Here is a 25,625-nt window from a genome sequence, read left to right as displayed (position 1 = left end):
TATAGTGTTTTTAAGGATCATACGTGTTCTAGCACATACCAATATTTCATTCTTTTTTATGGTTGAATAATATTGTATGAATATATCACATTTTAGTTTTCCATTCACCAGTTGATAGACCTTTGGACTGTTTCTGTCTTTTAGCTATTAGGAATACTACTGTTACGAACATTTGTGTACAAGTTTTATTGTGGACTTATGTTTTCAATTCTCTTGGGTCATCTTAGAGTCCTAAAGTCTTAGGTCTTACATTTAAGTCTATGATCCATTTTGAGTTAGTTTTTGTGTATAGTCTGAAGTAGGGTTCCAAGTGCATTCTTTTGCATGTGGATATCCAGTTGTCCCAGCACCATTTATATAATTTTTTTTTTAAGTTTGTTTATTTATTTTGAGGGAGCATGAGCAGGGGAGGGGCAGAGAGAGAGGGAAAGAGAGAGAATCCCAAGCAGGCTCCACACTGCCAGCGCAGAGCCCGACTTGGGGCTTGAACTCACAAAACTGTGAGATCATGACCTGAGCTGAAACCAAGAGTTGGACACTTAACTGACGGAGCCACCCAGGTGCCCCTCTAGCACCATTTATTGAAAGGGTCTTCATTCAGTGTCTTTGAACCCTTGTTGAAAATCAGTTGACCATAAATGTAAGGGTTTATTTCTGAACTCTCAATATTGTTCCATTGATCTTTTTGTATGTCTTTATGCCAATACCATGCTGCCTTGATTACTGTAGCTTTGTAGTAAGTTGTCCTCCGACTTTGTTGTTCTTTTTCAAGATTGTTTTGGCTATTCAGGGTTTCTTGCATTTCCATATATATTTTAAGATCAGCTTGTCAATTTCTGTGAAAAAGCCAGCTGGGATTTTGATAAGGATTGTGTTGAATCTAGACATCCATTTGGAGAGTATTGTCATCTTAACAGTTAAGTCTTTTGATCCATGAATATGGGATGTCTTTTTATTTATTTAGATCTTCTTTACTTTCTCTGTTTAAATATAATTTTAATGTTTATTTGTTTTTGAGAGAGAGAGAGTGTGTATGTGTGTGAGCAAGGGAAGGGCAGAGAGAGAGGGGGGCAGAGGATCCGAAGCGAGCTCTGCTATGACATTAGAGAGCCCTATGTGGGGCTCGAACTCATGAACTGTGAGATCATGACCTGAGCCGAAGTCAAAGCTTAACCAACTGAGCCACCCAGGCGCCCCAAAAAGATCGTCTTTTTCTGTTAAGAATGTTTTGTAGTTTTCAGTGCAAAAGTCTTTGTACTTCTTTTTTTTGTTTGTTTTTTTTGTTTTAATCTTAATTTTTTTGTGAAAGAGAGAGACAGAGTGTGAGTGGGGAAGGAACAGAGAGAGAGGGAGACACAGAATCCAAAGCAGGCTCCAGGCTCTGAACTGTCCGCACAGAGCCCTACCTGGGGCTCGAACTCACAAACCTCGAGTTCATGACCTGAGCCAAAGTCGGATGCTTAACTGACTGAGCCACCCAGGCCCCCCTGCACTTCTTTTGATAAATGTATACCAAAGTTTGTTTTTTTCTTTGTTATTGTATACGGAATTGTTTTCTTTAAAAACATTTTTTTAACATTTATTTATTTTTGAGAGACAGAGACAGAGCATGAGTGGGGGAAGGGCAGAGAGAGAGGGAGACAAAGAATCTGAGGCAGGCTCTAGGCTCCGAGTTTCAGCACAGAGCCTGATGGGGGGCTTAAACCCACAAACAGTGAGATCATGATCTTAGCTGAGACACCCAGGCACCCCGACCCCTGGGGTTTTTCTTTAAAGACCTCTTCAGAGGGATTCTTTTCATGACCAAGTTTTAAATTTGGAAGGAGCCCTTAAAATTAAGTGAGTCTGCCCTCTTTCTGGGTATGTACCCCTAGAAAAAAAAAATCAGAACAGAATATGTCAAACTATTAATAATAGCTACCTCTGGATGGTGAAATTATATGTAATTGTATTTTTCACATTTTCTACCGTAAATAGAAGCTTTAAAATCAGAAAAAAATACAATATATGTCATGAAAAACAATTTCTTACATGTGTCAAATAAAATTAATAGAAAATTTAATCTCTCTGAAATATTTTTTCCCTAGGGAAGCCATTTTCATTGTTATTTCTCTTAGTTATATCTTTTGAATAAACAGTGAGTCAGCCTCTTTCTCAAGGTCAGTACCCTCCACCTCCACCTCCACCTCAGTGGTGTTTGTTGTGTGTCTCTCCCAGTTAACACCCCTTTGGCATTGTTCTGTCCTGAGGTTTTGAAAGCCTGAATACAGAGATGTGGCAGGGGACAGTTATCACCATGGAGAGACACAACCCAGTGGGTTCCAGTTTCATTGTTTGCCATGTTCCCTGGCACTGCTGAGGCAAAGACTCTTCTCAGGAAGAGGTCTTTATTCTCAGTGGTCTAAGGGACTGAAATCCACTCAGTCTTGCTCTGTGTCCTAGTGATTGGAACGGAGAGCTTTCTAGCTTGGGCAACAACCCATGGGATTAGAAGAAGGCCGTTTAATTCCTAATCGGTTTTCCGTATTTTGGAAGTTAATGTGCTGGGTTGGCAGTCCCAGTGGCCCTCTAGAAGACACTTCAGATAGCACACGTTCACTCCGATATGGCTCAGGCATGGTCACTTTTCTGCAGTCCTTTCACCTTCTCAAGCCGCTTCTCCTCGGGCAGAAGTGGCCTCCCTGTAGTCCTAGGGCAGCCCACTGTTGGGACCTGTCACAGCTAATACAGCTGCACCATTACCTCACCAAGTGTCATTCATCTCTGTATGCCAGCTCTCTGTATGATGGTGGACCCATCGTGCCTGCCCAGTAAATGTTTGCTGAGTGGCTTGACTCTCATCTAATGACCTCCTACACATGGGACCAGGTAGCCAGTACTCCATCTGCATTCTTTCTCTACCTGTGTTCACTCATGTATGTGTGTTCTTACAGGCATCTTATTATAGAAAACTTTATCCCCCTGGAAGAAAAAAGTAAAATTATGAATAGATCCTTCTTTGACGAAGAGGAAGACCATTGGAAATTACATCCTATAACCAGACTGGAGTAAGTCCCTACTGACTTTAAGGTGGGGAGGAGGGGAAGAATGTTGGCAAGCTGGCCTTGGCCCGAGGGGTTTGGTGAGAACACAGTGTGAATCATTTGAATTGGAACCAGCCGCATCTCTGACTCTGTGACTGCCAAGGTCCCCGAAGTAAAAGATGGCAGAGTGGTGTTAGGAATTGGGAGACTATCCCAGTGAACTCACACCCTTTCCCAAATTCCTGAATTTCCGCTTCCTGAGCTGTCAAGTGAAGTGTGCTAGGCCAGGTGAGGGGCAGTACCTAGGTGCCCTCTTCTGTGGCAGTCTGGTGGGGTGTTGGAGGGGATTTTCAGTCTGAGCCTGGGTCTTGCTGGAATCATGGGAGACTGTCTGCCGGGGACACGGGGGCGGGGAATATTGACAGCCATGTTTTACGCCTGCCACCTAAGAACTGGATGATGACTCACCCCTTCCAGCTTAAGAGATGCAGGACACTAAGCATTTGGATCGGAGTGTGGCTCAAACAGAAAATAGCAGCAGCTCCTGCCCCATTCGCCTGGCAGCCTTCAGTCCAGGGCTTCACTTGGTTCAGGTTCTGTCTAAATAGGCTCAGTGTCTTCTGAGAGTTGGTTCCACAGGATGATCCTGGGACTGTGGGACACACTCCAGCCAGGCTTTAACCACTGCAGTCCATTTCCAGGAACCAGCAGATGATGAAGCGGCCAGTCTCAGCTGTGGGATATAAGAGGCCTTTGAGCCAACACGCAAGAATGTCCATGATGATTCGTCCAGAGGCCCGATACAGGGTGAGAAGATCATCCATGTGTTTTTCCCCTCTCTCTTTTCGAGGAGTTTAGATTTATGTAAACTCTTACGCACCATTCTGCAAAGTTACAGAGTTTGTATCCTGACTCTTTGCAGAGGTTTCTGAGGACATTTATATTAACATAACAATGATGCCGAATAGTAAAGCAATATACTAAATAAATAACAACTAAAAAGAACAAATTATTATGAATAAAAAGGTAAAATCAAATGAGATTTAGAAAACTAGGACTAGGGAAGGAGGAGAGTACAAGCACACTGTCCTAATGGTCGATAAACATCAACACTAAGCCTGCAAATGGTTCTGTGCGAATGCTGGAGGGAATGCAGGTGTATAATGACTGGAGATGAGTTAAAGAACTTCTGGTACGTCCATTTAACGGAATGTGGCTCAGTCAGGTAGTCATTTCAAGTGACATAATTGAGGACTATTTAACGACCCAAACATATTTTACAATAATAATACTGTACAAGCTGCTATTTATAAGTGCTTGCTGTATGCCAGGCATGTACTCAGCGTTTTAGTGGTTTCTCTCATTGAACCCTCCCACCTCCTCTACGCAGCAGGTCCTGTGGATGAACCAGGAGACACAATGTATTGTTAAGCTGTAAAACAATTGGTGCTAGAGGTTTACATATGAATCAAACCAGCTGCAAAATATATCAAAATGTGAACTGATTACCTCTGGTTAATGGAAGTGCACTCAATTTAAATTGCCTTCTTTTTGCTTATCTGTATTTTAAAGTTTATTTATTTTGAGAGAGAGAGAGAGAGAGAACAAGTATGTGTGTGTGCGCGCACGCACACACATATACACACACATACACACACACACGTGAGCAGGGGGAGGCACAGAGAGAGAGGAGAGAGAGAAAATCCCAAGCAGGCGCTATGTGGGCCTTTATCTCACGAAACGTGAGATCAGGACCCGAGCCAAAATCAAGAGTCGGCTGCTTAACCGACTGAGCCACCCAGGCGCCCTTGCTTATCTGTATTTTATATTGGTGGGGAACCTGTATTATTTTTTTTTAATGAAAGATTTTTACTTGAGAACTTTAAACTGTTTTTGAGTCCCTTGGCCGCCAGAGCAAAACAGATGGGGATTAATTAGTTCATCAGGTGCTGTTTCTCCTGGCATCGAGTTATTTAAAATAAAGGAAGCAAAAGCAGAAAAGATACATCCGGTGGAGTTTTCTATAGTGGAAGGTGAATGATGTATCAGGTGGAATCCTCAGAAGCATTTTTTTTTTTTGTAGCAGTTTCAGAGGGTGTACACCTTGTCCATTATTTCATGTCTCAAAACAGCATGATTTCAAAGCCTACAAATCAAAACATGTGGGTTTCCAGGGCCTAACCTGATCCAAAGGTAGAAGTTAAGGCAGTGGCTCTCAGATGTTGTTAGCAATGGACCCACTCCATTAAGAGAGATTTTAAGCAGCATCTCCATATATGAAGTGGATCGAGGGAGCCACTCCATCTCCCCACCTTCTCCCTGCAGTGGCAACCTCCTGCCCCCTCTGGGACTCTGGGGCTTGGACTCCACCGGGTAGGAGGACCTGGAGGAGGAGATGTGTACCATAGGTGTTCTTCCCTCTACACACTCATCTCGGTGTGTGGGAGCCAGGGAAAGGCCCGCCACAGGATATCAGCTGAAGGAATCCAGCCATAAGGCCAGTTATGAGGCAGGACCCAGTACGACTTTTGAAATGTGGTTATATATGCCACACACCCTCCGTATATGTGCTCCAGGCCTGTCTCCTCCCCAAAAGGTTCATCAAAGCTGCTGTGGGTGGTGAGATGATCAGTGATTATGATCTTCTTCTTTATATTTCCTTATATTTTCCTATTGTTTGCAGTAAATGGGTTCTACTCTTTTCCCTGATTATTCCCCTTAGGGTATAATATATGTTCATTGTTTAAAAAAATTATTTTTTAAGGAACTAAAGGAAAGCCTAGAGAAGAAGATAAAAATCATCTGTACCATCACCAGGAAAAAAAGTTATAAAACTGTGTCTCTACAGGCTCTTGGTAGGCTCTGAGTAGCAAGAAATGTGCAGTTCTGTTTTTTGGAGGGGGGGCGGTCTAGATTGCTTGTGTTCTCTATGTCTGATCGGACGCCAGCCTCACTGGTTATGGCTCTGTTTCTGCAGGCAGAAAACATCGTGCTGTTAGAGCTGGACATGCCCAGCCGGACCACCAGAGACTATGAGGGCCCCGCCATCGCTCCCAAAGTCCAGGCTGCCCTGGACGCGGCTCTGCAGGACGAAGATGAGATACAGGTGGATGCGTCATCCTTTGAAAGCACTACAAATAAGAAATCCAAGGCCAGGTGAGTGACTTTTGATGACCTGTGGTTAAACAGAACATGTTTGAACAAGGACAAACGAAGGCTGAGGTTTATCGTGGAAGGCTTCACAGAACACGCCAGAAAGTATTGCCATATTGCTCCTGTGTTTATTATTTGTTCCACAAATATTTATGGCTCAGGCATTATGCCAGGTGTTATGAATACCAGAATGCCCAATGTGCCCAGTTCCTGCCATAGGATCATGGGTTCTAGTGAAGCAGGGGGCAGTTCTTTGGTCCCCACCAGGTACTAGGCAGTTCTGAGTGCTTAAAAAAAAAATTCTCTTCATGATTTCCTGCAAAGACTTAAAAGGGAAATATTATCATCAATCCCATTTTACAGTTTAGAAAACGGAGTCTTAGAGAGTTTGAGAAAGTAGCCACATTCAAGGATGTAAGTACAAAGCCAAGGTTTAAACCTCGGTGTGCCTGAATCCACCCAGGCTCTGAACCTCAGTGCTGAATTGACTTCATTTAAATAACCTGTTGAATAACCAAGTACTTAATTTGATGCTAAATTAGAAATTCTACCTTATTAAATTTTGGATTAGAAGTTTAAGGAAAACAAATGGGTAAAAAAGCAAAAATGGAAGAAATTCTACCTGCACACTTAATAGTTTTTACCAATTCGGAGAAGACAGTCAAGATCTGATTTAAATGGAAGAACAGTTTCTGAGAACCAGGTCCCTTCCCTGAGCTGTCACACCCTGGCCACGCACCGAGGGTCAGGCGCTGCCTGACAGTTGAAAGTATACCGGCTCTCAGGCCATTAAGGAAAGGCTCAGGGTCCTTGATGAGGTAAGGCATCTGATCTGTGTCGAAGATAGAGGCAGGGACGTGAAATGTAAACATGTGCTTGACCTTTGCAGGCCCAAAAGCGGAAGGAAGTCGGGACCCTCCTCCTCTTCCTCAGGAACCCCCGCATCTCAGCTATACCCACAGTCTCGAGGGCTGGTTCCAAAATAAAGCCAGTCCCTCCTCTCCCAGGGTGTAAATAGCATTTGCCTTCTGAGAGAAGAGACAAGCAAAAACCCGCCGAGAGGACTCAAGCCCAAACTCAGAACCGTGCCCCTGGGGAGAAGCTATGGCCTCTTTGCAGATGAACCACCTGAATCTGGTTGAAATGTGCTGGTCCTCATCTGGCACTCAGCAACTCTGGGAAACGCCCTTTAATTAGCATCTCAGAAATGCATGGGTAAGGTAAAGTGTGATAGTCCAAGTGGAAAGCAAGAGAATGACCAGTGACCTTGCTTCCCCTCTCCCTTGCCTTCTCCTCTCCCTTTGCTTAAAATCCCTTCCTCTCACCTCTCCTTTTCTAGCTTATTCTTTGTACTGAGCTCCTTTCTTAGTGAACATCAGGGCAGAATCGGGAGTCACCTGAGCAGGACCAAGTCTTTGGAGCCTCAGGATAAAATGACAGTGAGGTTGAAAAGTAAACGCCCTAGAACTTGAATAGGTGCTTGTTCCTGTGGGTGGAATGAGAATTCTCTTATGGATCCAAGCCCCCGATAGGCATGATCCGAGCACCTCAGTAAGAAGGGGATCTGTCGTTCAGGAACTGCTGAATAAGGAAACGTTTTCCAAGAATGTTGGAAGCAATAGAATAACATTCCCTTTGCCTCCTTGGAGAGTTTAGGGAAAACAGCTTCTTAAAAACCTTAAAACCACGACCATCCTGTCAAAGACGTAAATCTGTAAGCTGATGCCACATCCATACACTATGTCACTTTACTCTTCATCTGTCACCATCTTTTCCCTTGCACGCATCCTCTGAGTGTCCCTGCCCAGGCCCATCCTCTGCCTCCAGAGCATGCTCAGCCGTGGGCCTGTTTTGTGGGAAAAGGGAGGTCGGCTCTGCTTTCTCTGGTGGGACAAGAGCTGGGGCAACGAGACATACAGTGGCACTTTTGAATTCCCCATTTTGTTCCATATTTGCTTAAGGGTGACCAGGCAGTGCAGAGACAGAGACGTGAGACTCGGGGCAGTGGGAGAGGAAGATATAACGGACGGGAGCAAAGGAGTCCTGCCTGCCTTCAGCAGAACACCTAGAAGTGTGGCTCCCTGCAGCCAGAGCCCAAGGTGGGGGCCAGGAGTGGCGGCGCGATTGAATAGGCTCAGAGGAGAGAGTTAGGAATTCCCCTTTACATATACTAGTTTGGTCTGTAAGTTTTAGTTCTTTGTATTATTGAAATTCAAAGCTTCATTTTATGTTGGTCATTAGGTGAATGTTACTCATTTCTGCCCGCGCCCCCCCACCCCAGAGCGGCTCATAAGTGTGTGTGGGTGTGCAAGCACAGTGGTGCCTGTGTTCGTTGAGTGTGTCCATGTGTGTCTGTAAGAGAGAGACCAAGGACTTGTCCAGTTTTAGAAATACACTAATGTGCAGTTGTTGCCTTTGTCTGTATTAAAGGCCCATTGACTGACTAATCCAGGCTGGATGCGCTCCCATGTGAGTGTCTGAGTCCACGAGCCACGCCTAAGGAGACAATAGGAGTCCCCAGGTTGGCCACCCTGGTGCACCTTGCTGGCACGGTGCCCCAGGAAAGTGGCGACTCAGGTGGGCCTTGAGTTCTATTTTAACTCTGCTGCTGAGTTCCCAGGGCACATTTCTGGATCAGAGCCTGTGGGAAAGAGGAGGTACCAAGTGCAATGTCTTAGCAGTCTACAAATGGAGATCTGGCATCTGGCAGCTTATCTCCTGTTTAGTTACCATTCTTTCTGAACCTGGGGCCCTTGTCAGCGATTCCCAGAGCACAATGGAGCCTTCCCTCATCTTTCTCGGGATCAAACCCTGCTTCCTATTTATTAAGATTTACCTGTTTGAGTAGGAACCAAATGATGAGGTGGATAGTCTAAGATGGTTGTCTGCCAGTTACACCTGTCTCTTGCACCACATTCCCTCACAGCTAGTCTGAATTCCATAGGCAGAAAATATTCATCTAGCAAATCTGAGACCTGAACACCGCAGTTAACACTGTACCTTAATACTGATGTCTCAAGGTGGTTGTTCTGAGCAAGGGTGGTTGAGTGACCGTGGGACTCTTCTAAGAAGGTGAAAGAAGAAAGGCAAGTTGACAGGCAGGATTATTAAAACAAGCTTGCCTTACACGCAGCTGTGTTCGTCTGGCAGCCTGTGAAAACAAAAGTAGAACACCTGTGAGGAGGCGAAGCTGTCCCTCCCCAAGCAGTCTCCGGTGCTTTTCTTCTCTCCAAATGGATCCGATAAATATTTGAATAGAGCAGACAGGAGAGTGTCTTATTGCTACCAGGAAGCTGCTGCTTTGGGCTCTGAACTGAGCCAGCTGTGTAGAGGACCGACCTGGTTTTTGCGTCTGTAGTCATGCTAGAATGTTCCCAGCCATCTGAGGGTCTTCACGCCAGCAGCAGCTAGTGAAGTGTGGAAGCAAGTCTGAACAGGATCTAAGAAGATCATCTGGGAGAAGGAGTTTGAGACTGTGTGCGCAACCCCCATCCAGCCCCCTTTTGCTCTGATCAATAGGAATGTATCTGGCTTCATATTTTCAAGTCCCATGTCTCCCAGGTCCCTGGATTCAGAGCCCATGGCCACAAATCATAGGCATGAAGCACTTTCTTGAGACTCTGACCTAATGTTGGATTGTTCCCCGTCGAATGCCTGCATGCTGCTTGAATTGTACCACCCACACCTCCATGACCAAGGGCGTCAGAGAGTTCTGCAGTTCAGGCCTGGGCCACTCTCTGCTTTTCCTGTCTGACTCTTGTAAGTCCTCCCTCACTGAATGTAGAATTGTCGCCAAGTTTTTGAGAAGTGTCGATTCCCTGTGAACATGGGATATCAGTTCTGCCTCACGTTTCCCACTCACAGTCGAGGCTCGCTGTAAACAACACCTTGGGCCATCGCAACACCATCAGTGGACAAAAATGGGGCTATTAATACACTCTAAAAGCCATAATCAAAATGCTCAGAAGAAACTGGATACGGACAGTGGGCCTGGCTATTGTCTACTGCGCAAGGTTTTGCCTGGCACTGTTTGGAAATCTGCCACCTTTCTCCCAGCCCTTGTTTTCTTGAATGAAATGCTTTTGAGATTATTTATGAAAAGAGTGATCCTGGAGCAGGCAGGAGGCAGTGGGCTTTATGGCTCTTTGGAGTTGCTATTGATCTTGACCTTCTCTTTGGCTACCTTTAGACAAAGAATATGCCAATACTTGGGGCTCTAAGTTTTACAATTGATATTTATTTGTATCATCTCTTTGTCTAGGAATGTAAAAGTGATTCTAAACTAAGATGTGTAATAAAAATCAATCAGATTTATTGTACCTACAAAAAGGTGTCCTCATAAATGACTAACGCTTTTGAAAATGACAAGCCCTTGGCTGACACACTGCCACTTTCTTTAAACATTTAAAATTTTCCGGTGAAAGGAGGGTGGGAGTGGAAAATAAAGATTGAGTTGGAATGCTGGCATTACAAAAAAAATAGCAACAGGTAAAGGGACATAAAATGAAGAAAGAGCGACAGAGAAACGCCTCACATGGTTTTCCATGGAGGCTCCTGAGATAGGCCTGGGCAATAGGCATGACATTTCTTTTAACTTTTGTGTTTTGTGTTTAAAATTTTGTTAAGTTTGTTTCATATTATATTTTAAAATGTGTCCTTTTTTTTTTTTTTTTTTTAAACACAAACGTATTTTATGTTATTTACCATCAGGTAAAAAAAGAAATACCAGAAATGGGCCACGTGTCGGTCTTGTGGTCCGTCATACACTCAGACCTCTTGGAGTGTCCCCCCAGAGGGTTGAGAAGGGAAGCACAGACCCTGGACTCTGAGCTGGGTTTGAGTTCTGATTGTGTTTGCTTACTAGCTCTGTGACTATGAGGAATTTAATTTACCTCTTGGGCTGCCTGGGTGGCTCAACTGGTTGAGGGACCAATTCTTGGTTTCGGCTCAGGTCACGATCTCACGGTTCGTGAGTTCGAGCCCCGCCTCAGTTAGCCCCACATCGGGGTCTGTGCTGACAGTGTAGAGCCTGTTTGGGATTCTTTCTCTCTCCCTCTCTCTGCCCCTCCCCTGCTCCTGCTCTCTCTCTCTCAAAATAAATAAACTTTAAAAAAAGAAATTTAAAAATCCCTTTAAACAAATAATAATTTACCTCTCTGAACCTTGGTGTCCTTGTCTATAAAACGGGGTAGTAATACCCACCTGCCAGGGCCATTATGAAGATTAGCAGTGCATTTAAAGCAGCAGCACACAAGTATGTGGAGCAGAGCAGCCATTTGAAAATGTGGTTATTGCTGTGATGGGGCCCTGTGTTCAGAAGACACCATGAACAGTGTGTTCGGCAATGACTGGGCATGTTTAGAAAATCCTAGGCCTTTACAGAAAAATGGCTAACCATTTAACAAATATGTGTTAAGTACCTGCTATGTGCCACACTGTTCTGGGCCCTGGATATATAGATGTGAGCGAGACTGTCTTGGTCCCTGGCCACATAGAACTTGTACTTTGATGGAGAGGGAGGCAAGCTGAGTGTTAAAATGCACACACGTGTACAATTACACATTACGACAGATGCCATGAAGTGATGTTATAGCATATTACAAGAGAGTGATAGGTTTCTAATTGGGGTTGGGTGGGTAAATAAGGGAAGGGCTTTCTGAAGAAATGGCACTTAGAGATCTAAAGGATGAGAGATTTGGGGCGCCTGGCTGGCTCAGTCAGTAGAGCATGCGACTCTTGATCTTGGGATCATGAGTTCAAGCCCCACGTTGGGTGTAGAGCTCACTTAAAAAAAAGCGGGGAGGGGGGATGAGAGGTTAGCTGGGTCAGAGAGTTGGGGAGGGAATTTGTGAAGGTCTTGTGGAACAGAGAAGCCGAATTTCACAGGGAGGTATCTGCGTTCCTTTCTTACCCTCACTACAGGGAAGCCCAGGGAACTGTTAGGGAAAAAAATTACAGCATGAGACTTTAGAAAAACCCAACAGATTTAAAGAGCATAGAGAGAATAGCGTCCTATGTGACTTATTAGGCAAAGGATTTGTAATTGTGTTTCTTCATGATGCCCTCAAACTATGTATAATGTTCCTGTAACACCCTTTCCCCCTTTTCTTCCAAAAAGCTAACCATAGTTTGGCTTGACCTAAATAATTATTAGTTTAGAATAATTCAAAATCCATTAGCCAGAAAGCAAGAGTTCAAAGTATGATTTGAAAAATTCTGAGTGGGGGCACCTGGATGGCTCCGTCAGTTAAGCGGCCAACTCTTGATTTTGGCTCAGGTCATGACCTCATGGCTGTGGGATTGAGCCCTGCATGGGGCTCTGCACTGGGCATGGACCTCGCTTAAGATTCTCTCTCTCTCTCTCTCTCTCTCTCTCTCTCAGATCTCTCTCTCTCTCTCTGCCCCTCTTCCCTGGCTCGCACTGTTTCAAAAAAAAGATGATGAAGAAGAAGAATTATGAGTGTGTTCTTGAAAGTGACAGGATTCTGGATAGACCAGGGGCTAATTCATAGGGAGGCACAGGGCAGTGTGGCTGGGCAACTTGGAAATTCCTGTGACTCACCAGGTTGTCTTCTCATCTGCTGGGCTGTTTAAAAAAAAAAAAAAAAAATCAAGAAACTACACAAACCCTGTGTGATTCAGTAAGAAATACATGTTTGGTTTTTGTCCCTGAAGAGCTTCTACAACCCTTGGAATTTCTTGAGTGACAGAGGTGAGTGATAGAAGGATTTTGTGGTATTCCTAACAAGCTCCTTTCAGCCCTGTCTGAGCCTATGCTGATAAAATGACTCTAAGTGGGCCCCTAGATAGCTTCCTAATGGGGGCTGGTTGCCAGAGGAACCAATCGTGTGTGACTGAGAGGGTGGGAACTTTCAGCCCCACCTGCTGACCTGGGGGGGGGTGGGGGGGGAGAGGAGCTGGAAACTGAATTAATCACCAATACACAATGATTTTAATCAATCGTGCCTATGTAATGAAGCCTCCGTAAAAGCCCCTATATGATGAGAGTTCTGAGGGCTTCCAGGTTGGTGAACACATCAAGGTGCTGGGAGGGTGGCGTATCCGAGGACAGCTCAGGGACACCACACCCCTCCCCCCATACTTTGCACTGTGCATCTCTTCCATTTGACCGTTCTTGAGTTGCATCCTTTATAAATTGGCAGTAGTAACTAAAACACTCTCTTGAGTTCTGTGAACTGTTCTAGCAATTATCAAACTTGAGAGGGTCATAGGAACCCCTGCTGTATAGCCAGTTTATAGTTGGGCAGAAGCATAAGTGGCAGCCTGGGACTTGGAACTGGCATCTGAAGTGGAGCAGTCTTGGACTGAGCCCTTAACTTGTGGGGTCTGTGCTGACACTGGGGAGTGTAATAATTACAGGACACCCAGTTGTTGTCCGGGGAATCAAAGATTTGGTCGTCGAATGGAGAGGAAGAAACCTATCTATTTGGTTGTCGGAAGTGCTGTGAATAATAAGAACAGTTAGCTCTGGAAACTGTATTTTGAACTTCACACTAATGGCTTAAGTCTTGGGCATGCAATTTTGGCAAGCCCTCTTGTACTAGAGTTTCCATCTGGTTGAAGTTTACCTCGAGAATCTGGTTTCCAAGGACCACGTGGTGGTCACATCTGTCTACTGGGTTGTCAGTGGCATTTGTCAAGGACATAACTGTAGCTCTTGCAGCTGCTCCTGTTTCCTCCTCTTTTTCCATCACCAGAATTGTGGTTAGCCATCGCCAGGTGCCTCAGTTAGGTGAGCCATCTGGAGACCTGCTTTTGGAGGTGGGGGAACGGGCAGAGAGGTGGTTCACCCGCATCTTCAGCGGGCAGTGGAGCCCTCAGGAACTTGTTGGGTGCCCATTTTTGTGCCGCGTGTCTTGCTCTGCACTGCAGATAGGGAGTGGAATGTACCTGGGCCCTTTGAGGACACAGGACGTACAAGAAGGCCCGCCTCCTCTCCTTGCACCGCTCTCCCAGCCCTCTGAAGCTGGAGCCACACAAGCCCTCCTTTTGGTTTCTTGACTGTGCCAACTGCTTCCATGCCTTGGCACCTTCACGTGTGCTGTGCCCTCTTTCTGGAGACTTCTCCCCGCTCTTTGGTTGACTGCCTCCTACTCATCTGTCGGGTACCAGTTTAATGACCCCTGTCCCAAGAGACCTTCCCCAAGCATCCATTCTGGTTTCTCCCCATCTTCACCTGGCTGTGTGGTACCCTCTGTCTTGTTTCCCTCTTAGCCCTTTTCCCAACTTACAATTATGTATTTTTTTGCTTTGGTCTCCCCCCCCACCCCTACTAGACAGTAAGTTCCCCGAGGGCATGTCCTATAGTCTTCTCAAGCTTGACGCTTCTATGAGTTGGATGGTTCAGTATGTACTGACACCTACAGCCGCTTTTCTGTCAGAGGAAGAGGTGATGTGGCACTCCAGGAAGGAGGGGTGGAGAAGGGCTTTGCAAAGGAGGCAGCATTTGAACTGTGCTCTGTGAAAACGGGTAGGGCTTCACCTGGGAAGGAGGGAGGAGCATGCCAGACAAAGGGAATAATATGAAGGAGCTGCTGGGGAGTTCCTGGTGATTGGGGAACCTGAGAGTGATGGGAGTGAGAATGAGAACTGGGCTGGGAAGGGTCTTGACTCCATGACACAGGCTGAAGACAGAACCCTCAAAAGCCTGTGTGTGTGTGTGTGTGTGTGTGTGTGTGTGTGTGCGCGCGCGCGCACGCACGCATGCCCGTGAATGTGTGTGAAACATGGCCCTATTTACACTTGAGCATTTTCTCCTTAAGCCAGCGTCACATGCTATTATTTCTCTTTGAGATAACAGAAAGCAATTTCACTAAGTGCTGCTTTAAGTTGCCTGCTGTTCACAGGTTTTCCGGGCTCGGCTGGCAAATTCCATTCTGCAGGGAGCTTTCTCTGGCACAGCGACCCAAGGAATTCCAAGAAGCACTTGAACTTGACTTCAAGGTCTTAGTTTCCTAGGAATGGGACTGAGGCATTTTTCAGTGCAGTGGGCTCGAAGGTGGTCCCTTGGCTGCGTTTGGGAACTGAGAAATTGCTGTTGGTTTTGAAATTTCTCCTTGCCCAGTCAACAAAAGATTTATGTCTGCTATTCATTCAAGTCTGCGCTCGGTGTCATGGGCTACAGCTCAGGACCTTGCCCTTCCAGAGCTGCCAGTCCGGTAGGGAATTGCTGCCATTTACAAATAAGTCCAATTCAAGGTGGTCAGTGGCCCCTCTGAGGGGATGCAGAGGGGGTCGAGGCATGAGTGGGGGAGGGGCAGAGAGAGGGAAACACGGAATCCGAAGCAGGCTCCAGGCTCAGAGCTGTCAGCACAGAGCCCGACGCGGGGCTCCAACTCAGGAACCGCGAGATCATGCCCTGAGCCGAAGTCGGATGCTTAACTGACTGAGCCACCCAGGCGCCCCAAGTAAGGAGCATATTAAACGCAGTGATCAGTCTCTTTGCTGGATTATCTGAGGGGTGGCGAAAGAAGCCAAAGGTTTGGTATTAGATTAATGTATTCATTTTTTGAGTATCTACTATGTTCTAGGCATTGTTCTCGTCCCAGGGATCCAGGATACAGCCCGTGCACTCAGGAATGTCACATTCTAGTGGTGGAGACAGATGGTTAACAAAGAAGTATGTGTTGGGGCACCTGGCTGGCTCCATTGGTACAGCAATGTCTTGATTTCAGGGTGGTGAGTTCGAGCCCCACGTTGGGAGTAGAGCTTACTTAAACAAAAGAGAAGTATGTGTTATGTCGGGTGTCAGAGGAGTGAAACAAGGCAGGTCAGGGGTTAGAGCGCGCCAAGCTGAGGGAGATGGTGACTTAGATTGGGAAGTCAGGGAAGACTTCTCTGCAACAGTGACATTACATTTGAGCAGAGCCCTGAGTGAAATGAGGGAGCAAGCGTGTGGGTATCTGCTCCGGGAGGAAGAGTATTCCAGAGAAAAGGAACCATGGTGCAGGGGCCCAGAGGTGGGAGTGTGTTTGAGGACAGCAAGGAGGCAAGACTGGCTGGTGGGCAGTGAGGTTGGGAAGGTAGCCATGGCTCAATTCTGAATTGTAAGTGAATTTTATTTTTTAGACCATTGGAAGCTTTTGAGCAAAAGAGAGAAATCTGACAGAAATGCTTTTAGAAGGCTCTCTCTGGCAGCGTTGTAGAGAACAGGTAGGGAGCAACGGGCAAGGTGAGGGACGGCTTGAAGGGGTCCGGTAGTTGGGGGGAGGGACCATGCTTGGGATGAGGCGCTGGGGGAGGAGAGGAGAGGAGAGGTTGACGCCTCAGGGTGTGGGTTGATTGCTGGTAACTGGATGTGAGCGGTGAGAGTAGAGGCAGTGGTGGGACCAGCGGTTCCAGGGCGTTTGATCTGAAGCCAGTGGAAATTCCACCACTGCCACTTCCTTCCGTGTGTCCTCCCCCCTTTCAAAATAAAAGGCTTATTAAGGTATAATTCACCTACCACACAGTGCACCCATTTAAAGTGTATAATTCACTGGTTTTTAGTGTATTCACAGAGCTGTGCAGCCATCACCACCATCAATTTTTTTTTAATGTTTATTTATTTTTGAGAGAGAGTGTACATGAGTAGGGGCGGGGCAGAGAGAGGGGGGAGACAGAGGATCTGAGTCAGGCTCTGCGCGGTCAGCACAGAGCCCGACGCAGGGCTCGAACTCACAAACCTGAGCCAAAGTCGGACATTTAACTGACTGAGCCACCCAGGCATCCAACCACCATCAATTTTAAAACATTTTTCCTCACCCCCAAAAGTACCCATTAGCAGCTGCTCTGCATCTGTTCCCAACTGCAGAGCCTTAGGCGACCGCTAATCTATTTTCAGTCCAGGTCTGGCTCCTTCAGGGTCTCAGAACCCCATTTGGCTCATCTATAACTTCACGGGGCGATTGTGAGGTTTAAAGGAGAACATGAAGAGAAACATGAAGACATGCCTAACGGGCCAAGCCAACTGGTCTAGCTCTCGGTAAGTCCTCAGGAGATGCCGGTCCTCCCCGCTGCTCTGGCTGTGGTTCATCACCTTATGGAAGCAACATGGGCAATGATGAACAGGGTGGGCCCTGGGCCCACGCTGCTGGATGGTGAATTCTGAACTCACCATTTACTAGCTTTGCTATAACGGCACAGTTTCTTAACCTCCTTGGGCTCTCAGATTGCTCAACAGTCAAAAAGGGGTCATTGCAAGTACTTTCTAGGTTGCTGTGAGTCACTGGGAACAGAACCTGGCACAGAGCAAGCGCTCAGCCAATGGTAATTGTTGCAGCGTTGTTACCATTGTTAGTCAATTCTAAAGTCAGGCTAGGAATGGACATTTCTCTTTCTTTCTTTCTTTCTCTCTTTCTCTCTTTCTTTCTCTCTTTCTCTCTTTCTCTCTCTCTCTTTCTTTCTTTCTCTCTTTCTTTCTCTCTTTCTCTCTTTCTTTCTTTCTTTCTTTCTTTCTTTCTTTCTTTCTTTCTTTCTTTCTTTCTTTCTTCTTTCTTTCTTAAGTTTATTTACTTTGAGAGAGAGAGAGAGAACCAGCAGGGAAGGGACAGAGAAAGAGGGTGACAGAGGATCCAAAGCCAGCTCTGAGCCCAATGCGGGGCTTTAACTCAGGAACCTTGAGATCATGATCTGAGTGGAAGTTGGACACTTAACCAACTGAGCCACCCAGGCACCCCTTTATTATTTTTTAATATATTTTTCTGAGAGACAGAGAACTAGCGGGGGAGGGGCAGAGAGAGAAGGGGACAGAGGATCTAAAGCAGGCTCAGTGCTAACAGCACAGAGCCCGATGTGGGGCTCAAACCCATGAACCGTGAGATCATGCCCCAAGCCGAAGTCAGATGCTTAACTGACTGAGCCACCCAGGCACCCCTTTAAAAAGTTTTTTTTTATTATGTTTATTTTGAGAGAGGGAGACAGAGACAGAGTGTGAGTGGGGGAGGGGCAGCGAGAGGGGGAGACAGAATCCAAAGCAGGCTCAGGTTCCGAGCTGTCAGTGCACAGCCTGACTCGAGGATCGAACCCACATGTGTGGGTGTGAGATCATGACCTGAGCCGAAGTTGGATGCTCAACCAACTGAGCCACCCAGGTGCCCCGGCACCCCCCCCCTTTTTTTTTTAGAGAGGGGGAAAGAGAGAGACAGAGACAGAGAATCCTAAGCAGGCTCCACGCTGTCAGTGCAGAGCCCAATACTGGACTCAAGCTCATGAACTGTGAGCTCATGACCAGAGCCAAAGTCAGATGCTTAACCAAAGGAGCCAATGGACATTTCTGAATCCAGATGGTTGCAGAGCTAATGGAGAGAGAGAGAATCCATGGGTCTATTTTTAATGTTGTCTTCTTGTTGGATCTGTACCTTTGCCAAAGTCACTTGTTTTGTCTAAGCCTCAAGTTGCTTATCTGTAAAGGGGTAAAAGTCATTCTTACTTCACAGGGCTCTGTGGAGAATTTAGTGACCTACTGAGCACCTATTTGCCAAGCACTGTTGTGAACACAACAGGGAAAAAAAACCTTGCCCTCCTAGAGCTGTGTGGAGCTAGAGGAGAGACCCAGAAAGTAAGTAATAATCACAAGGGTCATAATAATCACAATAAATAAAATATACATGAAGAAGAGAGAGTATACGTAAACCACCCGGTGCCTGGCCTGTGGCGAGCACTCCGTGAATGGTAGCTATTACAATCACTAAGTGAGAGCATTTTGTAAAGCAGGGCAGCACAGCAGAGAGGTAGGTCTCCTTGTGACAGACTGCGTGAGCATGTTGCTTCATTTAAGCTTTACTTCATCTCTGCCCAATTAAGTTTCATTCGGCTCCAAGGCCCCTCTCGAATTGCCTGCTTGCAATCCTTGTCTCTTATGGCGTAGAGCTTTCTTCCCTCTTCTTTTCGGCCAGCATTTAGCAAACGCCACTTTTGCTGGATGCCGGGGCTGTGAAGCAGTAGGGGTGTGGTTAGGAGGGAGGTGGGGTGTGGTTGGGGGGAGCCCAGAGACCAGGCAGAGGAGAGCCAGGCTGTGTAAGAGTATGGCTGCCTTGGTTTAATACTGCCAGGAGAGACCCTGAAGTCTTCTAAACTAGGGGATAAAGTTAGCAGATAGACTAAGACTTCACATTCTTGCTTAAATACATTTCAATAAAAGTAGACATTTGCATTATGGTCAAAAGCATAATCTGTTTTTAAGCCCCATCAAGCGTGGAGATATGAGGACGTGTGGAAGTGCAAAGACCTCAGGGCAAATAATGTCTCAAAGTGAAGACGGTATGCTGCTAGATCAGCGAGAAATGCAGCAGAATGGAGCAGGGAGGTTTCGGAACTGGGTAAACCTGGGTTAGCACTTTTTGCCAGCAGCAAGCTATTCCACCTTGGTGAGAGGGTAAATATCAACCCGACAGCTTTCAGAGTTGCTGAAAGGATTAAAGAAAACATCCACCAAGTGCCTGACACTTACTAGGTGCATGATAAGAGGCATACATTATTATTATTTTACATTTACTTATTTTTGAGAGACAGAGATAGAGCACGATTGGGGGGGGTGCAGAGAGAGAGGGAGACGCAGAATCACAAGCAGGCTCCGGGCTCTGAGCTGTCAGCACAGAGCTGGATGTGGGGCTCGAACTCACAGATCCTGACCTGAGCCGAAGTCAGCGGCTTAACTGACTGAGCCACCCAGGGGCCCCGAGTTTCTTTTGTTAACTGCCTGCTTAAGCCATTGTTATCTGACCATTTTCCTGTAGAGGTGTTTCCTATTGACTTTTTAAGAATTCGTTTATTAAGGGGACACCTGGGTGGCTCAGTTGGCTAAGATCTGACTTTTGATCTTAGCTCGGGTCCTGATCTCAGGGTAGTGAGTTCAAGCCTCACTGGGTGTGAAGCCTATTTAAAACAGAACAAAACAAAACAATTCTATCAGGAATCTTAACTCTTTGTCGTATATGTGACAAATATTTTCCCCACTTCATTGTCTGCCTTTAACCTTGTGTGTGATATTTTGTTGCTGTATATGCACTTTTATTTTATTATTTTTTTAATTTATTTTTATTTTTATTTTATTTTATTTTTTTTTTTAATTTTTTTTTCAGCGTTTATTTTTATTTTTGGGACAGAGAGAGACAGAGCATGAACGGGGGAGGGGCAGAGAGAGAGGGAGACACAGAATCGGAAGCAGGCTCCAGGCTCTGAGCCATCAGCCCAGAGCCTGACGTGGGGCTCGAACTCACGGACCGCGAGATCGTGACCTGGCTGAAGTCGGACGCTTAACCGACTGCGCCACCCAGGCGCCCCTTTAATTTTTTTTTAAATGTTTATTTTTGAGAGAGAGAGAGACCCAGTACAAGTGAGGGAGGGGCAGAGAGAGAGGGAGACACAGAGTCCAAAGCAGGCTCCAGGCTCCACACCGTCCGCGCAGACAGAGCCCAATGCGGGGCTCGAACTCACAAACCATGAGATCATGACCTGAGCCGAAACCATATGCTCAACAGACTGAGCCACCCAGGCACCCCAATGCACTTTTAATTTTATGTAGTGAAATCTATCAGTTTTACCTGATGGGTTTTTTTTTTTTAACTTTTATAACATGCTTGGAAATCGTTCCAGTTCCCGAATTATAAAAATAGCCACTTTTTTTTTTTCTCTCTCTCTCTCAATACTTTCATTGTTTCTTTCATGACATATAAATCTTTGATTTAGGTGGAAGGTAGATTTAAGAAGAGGGGCGGAGCTCCAGTTTCATTTTTCTCCAAATGGCTACCCAGTGGTCCTGTTCTGTTTATTGCCTTCCATCTTTTCTCCATCAATTTGAAATGTTACCTTTATTATGCACTGCAATTCCTTGTACACTTGGTTCTATTTCTGTAGTCTATTCAGTTTAGTTGGTCTATTTTTTTCTTTTGTAAAAATTGCACTTAGTTGGCATAGCTACTGAATGCATTTTAATATGTCCCAACTCATTAATCTTCTTCAAACTCTTTTTGGCAGTAGGGCCGAATGGCTAAATTCGTAGAGCTTGGTTTCATTCAGCCAGCCTGAACTTTAATCCCAGGCCAGCCGCTCACTAGCTGTGTGATCTTGGGCAAGTTATTTTTTTCTCTCTGAACCTGTGCTTCCTCATCTGTATAATGTTGATAGGAATGGTACTACCTTAGGGTGTTTTTGTGCAGACGGGCTGAAATGATGCATAGCGAGCTTTTGGGATAGGCTCTGGCACGTGGTAAATGGTCAGTAAATGTTGCGTCCTTTTTGTTATGAAAATGGTGCATCTGTTTTTCCAGTTGAATTTTAGGGCAGGGCGGTAAATAGGCCTACAATCCCTGACCTCATCTGCCTTACAGTCTAATTCAGGAGCAGACACTGAAGAAGTCATCATCAGTGTCAAGAATGAGTTCTATTTTTCCCCATTATAATTTGAAAGAAGCATAGGGAGTATATCAGACTCCATGAGTTTAGGGCAGCAGGGAAAGCCTTGCTGAAGAAATAGGTAAGGGGGCATCCAGGATGACTCTGCACCCCTCTCTTGCTCCCCCTCCACTGCAGACCAGTTTTAGCACCCAATCCTGCTTGAATGAACCCATTCAACAACCTAAGAGCTCCCACTCTTGGGTCAGGCCCAGTGCTGTTGTGTCTGCATACAATTTATCTGGAAAGAGGGTCCCCTGCTTTTCAGTGGACTTCACAAAATTTAAGAACCATTCAGAGGGAAGGTACTATGTCTGTATTAGTTATCTACTGCTGTGTAACAAATTGTCTCAAAACTTAGTGCCTTAAAACAGTAAGTATTTATTATCTCATACAGTTTCTGTGGGTCAGGAATCCAAGAGTACCATATTTGGGTGATTCTGGCCCTGGATCTTTCATGAGGTTGCAGTCAAGAAGATGTTGGCTAGGGCTGAAGTCATCTGAAAGCTTGTCTGGGGTTACTGCCATGTGGACCTCTCCATAGGGGCTGCCTGAGTGTCCTCATGACATGGTGGCTGGCTTCCCTCAGAGGGTGAAATCCAAGAGAATAAGGCGGAAGTTGCCATGTCTTCTATGACCTAGCCTCAGAAATCATACAGTTATTTCCAAATATCCTTTTGGGTCTACAGTTCAGCCCTCTTCCAAGTGGGGACTAAAAAGGATGTGAATAATCAGGGTTGGGAATCATTGGGGGCTGTTTTGGAGGCTGGCTACCAGTGCCTTAGAAGGAGTTTGGAATGAGGGGTTTGAGTCTAAGTCTTGACTCCAACACAGCTAACTATGGGATTTTGAGAAAGTTCCTTTGATTTATTGGCTCTGATACAGCCAAGGCTGTGAAAGCCACTTATCTAAGCCCTCAACTTCACATACAGACATTAGCAATTATTGAAGAAGGGGAAGAAGAATAGCCATTTGGGGCAGGGTGTAAACTGTTTTCATTATAAAACATTGAAAAGGAAGAAGCCATCTACCAATCATCACATTAGTACCACCACTCTTAGAATTTTGGTGTTAAAATGCACTTTAAACTCACACGGAGACCAGAAAGATTTATAGTAGGAAGGAGTATAGCTCTCTGGCATTAAGAGAGATTAAAAATTGGGATGGGCTCCTTAATGAGGTCCTGAAATCTTCACTTAAAAACGTGAAAGAATCTGGCAGGTGGCTGATATTTCCCATAATTCTGGTAAAAAAAAAAAAACAAAACTAGGTCAGATCATCCTTTGAGGCCATTTGGGGGGGGGGTCCCACTTTGTTTTTTTTTTTATAGTTTATTTATTTTGAGAGAGAGAGAGAGAGAGAGAGAGAGCATGAGCAGGGCAGGGACGGAGAGAGAGGGAGAGAAAATCCCAAGCAGGTTCCACGCTGTCAGTGCAGAGCCCGACATGGGGCTTGATCCTGTGAACTGTGAAATCATGACCTGAGCCAAAATCAAGAGTTGGACATTTAACCGACTGAGCCGCCCAGGTGCTCCCCACAAATCTTTTTTTTTTTTAATTTTTTTTTTCAACGTTTATTTATTTTTTGGGACAGAGAGAGACAGAGCATGAACGGGGGAGGGGCAGAGAGAGAGGGAGACACAGAATCGGAAACAGGCTCTAGGCTCCGAGCCATCAGCCCAGAGCCCGACGCGGGGCTCGAACTCACGGACCGCGAGATCGTGACCTGGCTGAAGTCGGACGCTTAACCGACTGCGCCACCCAGGCACCCCCCCACAAATCTTTTTAAAGTAAAATTAAAGGAGGAATTTTTATTGAAGATGTTCCCTCACAGGGCGCCTGGGTGGCTCAGTCGGTCAAGCGTCTGATTCATGAGCTTGAGCCCCGTGTTGGGCTTTGTGCTGACAGCTCAGAGCCTGGAACCTGCTTCAGGTTCTGTGTCTCCCTCTCTCTCTGCCCCTCCCCTGCTTACACACACACACACACTCTCTCTCTCTCTCTCTCAGAAATAAACAAACATTTTAAAAAATTAAAAAAAAATAAAGGTGTTGAGCATGAACATTTTAATATTTTCAACATACTTGTATATGAGTAGCACATATTCATTCTAGGAGATTTGGAAAATACAGACAAGTATAAAGAAGTGAAAAACATTACATCTGCCACCATAATCTAAATGCTTTGTTTTGTGGTTGAGTTAAAAAAATACTTTTCAATTAAAAAAATGTAATATTGGGGCGCCTGGGTGGCTCAGTCGGTTGAGCGGCCGACTTCGGCCCAGGTCATGATCTCGCGGTCTGTGAGTTTGAGCCCCGCGTCGGGCTCTGTGCTGACAGCTCAGAGCCTGGAGCCTGTTTCAGATTCTGTGTCTCCCTCTCTCTGACCCTCCCCCGTTCATGCTTTGTCTTCTCTGTCTCAAAAATAAATAAAAACGTTAAAAAAAATAAAAAAAAATGTAATACTTCGTAGAAAAAAAAAGATAGGAAGAAAATCAAAATCTGACCTCAGTCTTACAACACAGAGGTAACCATTATTAACATTTTGGTGGAATAAAATGGAATTTAAACACCTTTTTCAGCCTCATGAGAGACTGAAAAACAGGAGTGGATTTGAACGATGGTGAATGGCAGGTAAACTGAGTTAGGGCTGCCCATGATGTGGGCAGATTCTGTGCCTAAAAAATGCCAGTGAGGTCATGAAGTCTGATCTTTACAATTTGCATAAATACGTGTGGGTGAAATTTTGCCTGGGTCTTTCCCAATTCTGCTTGGCACATTCCAGATAACTGTTTAGGGGAAACAGTTCAGTGGGAAATTAATCCTCAGGGATTTTGTCCAATAAAGTAATTATCAAGTAAGGTCATTTATTCAACAGACTGAGTGCCTACCATGTGCCAAGACTGTGCCAGATGTTGGGGGAGTGATGATGGACCCAAGAAGACGCTAAGAATACAGACAGTAAACCAAAAATCATACAAATAAGTGAAATGTGGGAGGAACCAGGAGAGAGACACATTTGCTGATCATCTGTTACTCTGGAAGTTTAGTAAATGGGGTCTCAATCATCTGGAACCTAGCAGAGGTAATTTGACCTCTGAACCTCAACTTCATTTGAAAATAGGGACAGAATTACTGGGAGAGAACGTTTGTTTGAGTGGAAAACTGTTCCAGAGCTTGGTTCACTGAAGTATAAAAAGGAGGCACTTTTTATACTTTAGGCTCTAAAGCTTTTGTGAGGCAAAGAGAGCTGCATTTAGTGAGTCTCCTGTGTGCAATTCACTTTAGAAAGATCCTATTTAGGGGCACCTGGGTGGCTCAGTCGGTTAAGCGTCTGACTTTGGGCTCAGGTCATGATCTTGCGGTGTGTGAGTTCAAGCCCCACATCAAGCTCTGTGTGGACAGCTCAGAGCCTGGGGCCTGCTTCGGATTCTGTGTCTACCTCTCTCTCTGCCCCTCCCTCCCTCATGCTCCGTCTCTCTCTCAAGAGTAAATAAACACTACAAAAAATTTTAAAAAAAGAGAAAGATCCTATTTAATCCCAATTCCACCTTTTGAGTTAATGAGAAGTTTCAGAACTTGACCAAAGCCAGTCAGCTAGAGAGGAACTGCAAAAGAAGATTCAGACCCAGGCCAGCTGATGTCCAAAGCTCATGGCAATGCATTATCTCACAGTGGGGTTCAGGGGTGTCCTTTTGGGAGTTCCTGAGTCTGCTGGTGCTGTGTGTTATTCAAATTCCTGAATGTGTGCTTTGCTTGTAACTGTGCAGTTTGAAAACAGTGACTCATCCCCAAACAGAGCAGGGTTGAATACAGTCCTGTTTATCTTACACTGCCCTGTGGCACCTGTGTTGACTTAAAAGCTGATTTGTAATAAAAGCACTGTTATAAAATGGAAAACACACACACCAAAACCAAAATGTATAGGTTGTTTTTTGGTGCTTCTGACAACAGAATAAACGTGAGTCTCATTTGCTTTAAAAAAAAAAAAAATCACAGCTACTTAAGGTTTAGTGACTCACGTCCATTTTCAACACAGTATTTCATACAGTCCTCTGAAC

The 25,625-nt window shown here is 45.4% G+C and overlaps 1 protein-coding gene across 2 annotated transcripts in view; it reads left to right on the top strand.

The window, feature by feature from the left end:
• KIF3B (kinesin family member 3B) overlaps positions 1-10,505 on the top strand; it is a 41,873-nt gene extending 31,368 nt beyond the window's left edge. Inside the window, exons 6-10 of one of the 2 annotated variants that reach the window (XR_006960182.1) lie at positions 2,934-3,047; positions 3,725-3,830; positions 6,001-6,179; positions 7,066-7,391; positions 8,607-10,505. Coding sequence is in view for 1 of the 2 variants with exons in the window: in XM_047068554.1 (XP_046924510.1) it covers positions 2,934-3,047; positions 3,725-3,830; positions 6,001-6,179; positions 7,066-7,162 (496 nt within the window). In the remaining variant the exon portion in view is untranslated. Of the gene's footprint in view, positions 1-2,933; positions 3,048-3,724; positions 3,831-6,000; positions 6,180-7,065 lie in introns of both variants that reach the window. The other variant, XM_047068554.1, reaches the window with a different exon arrangement.
• The last annotated feature ends 15,120 nt before the right edge of the window (positions 10,506-25,625 follow it).

Source organism: Lynx rufus, unplaced genomic scaffold, assembly GCF_022079265.1.
Source record: "Lynx rufus isolate CCGP_SWC_20201006 ecotype Redwood Valley unplaced genomic scaffold, mLynRuf1.p SCAF_8, whole genome shotgun sequence".
Lineage (NCBI taxonomy): Eukaryota > Metazoa > Chordata > Mammalia > Carnivora > Felidae > Lynx > Lynx rufus.
The sequence above is the reverse complement of the archived record's forward strand: the minus strand, read 5'-3'. Positions and strand labels throughout refer to the sequence as shown.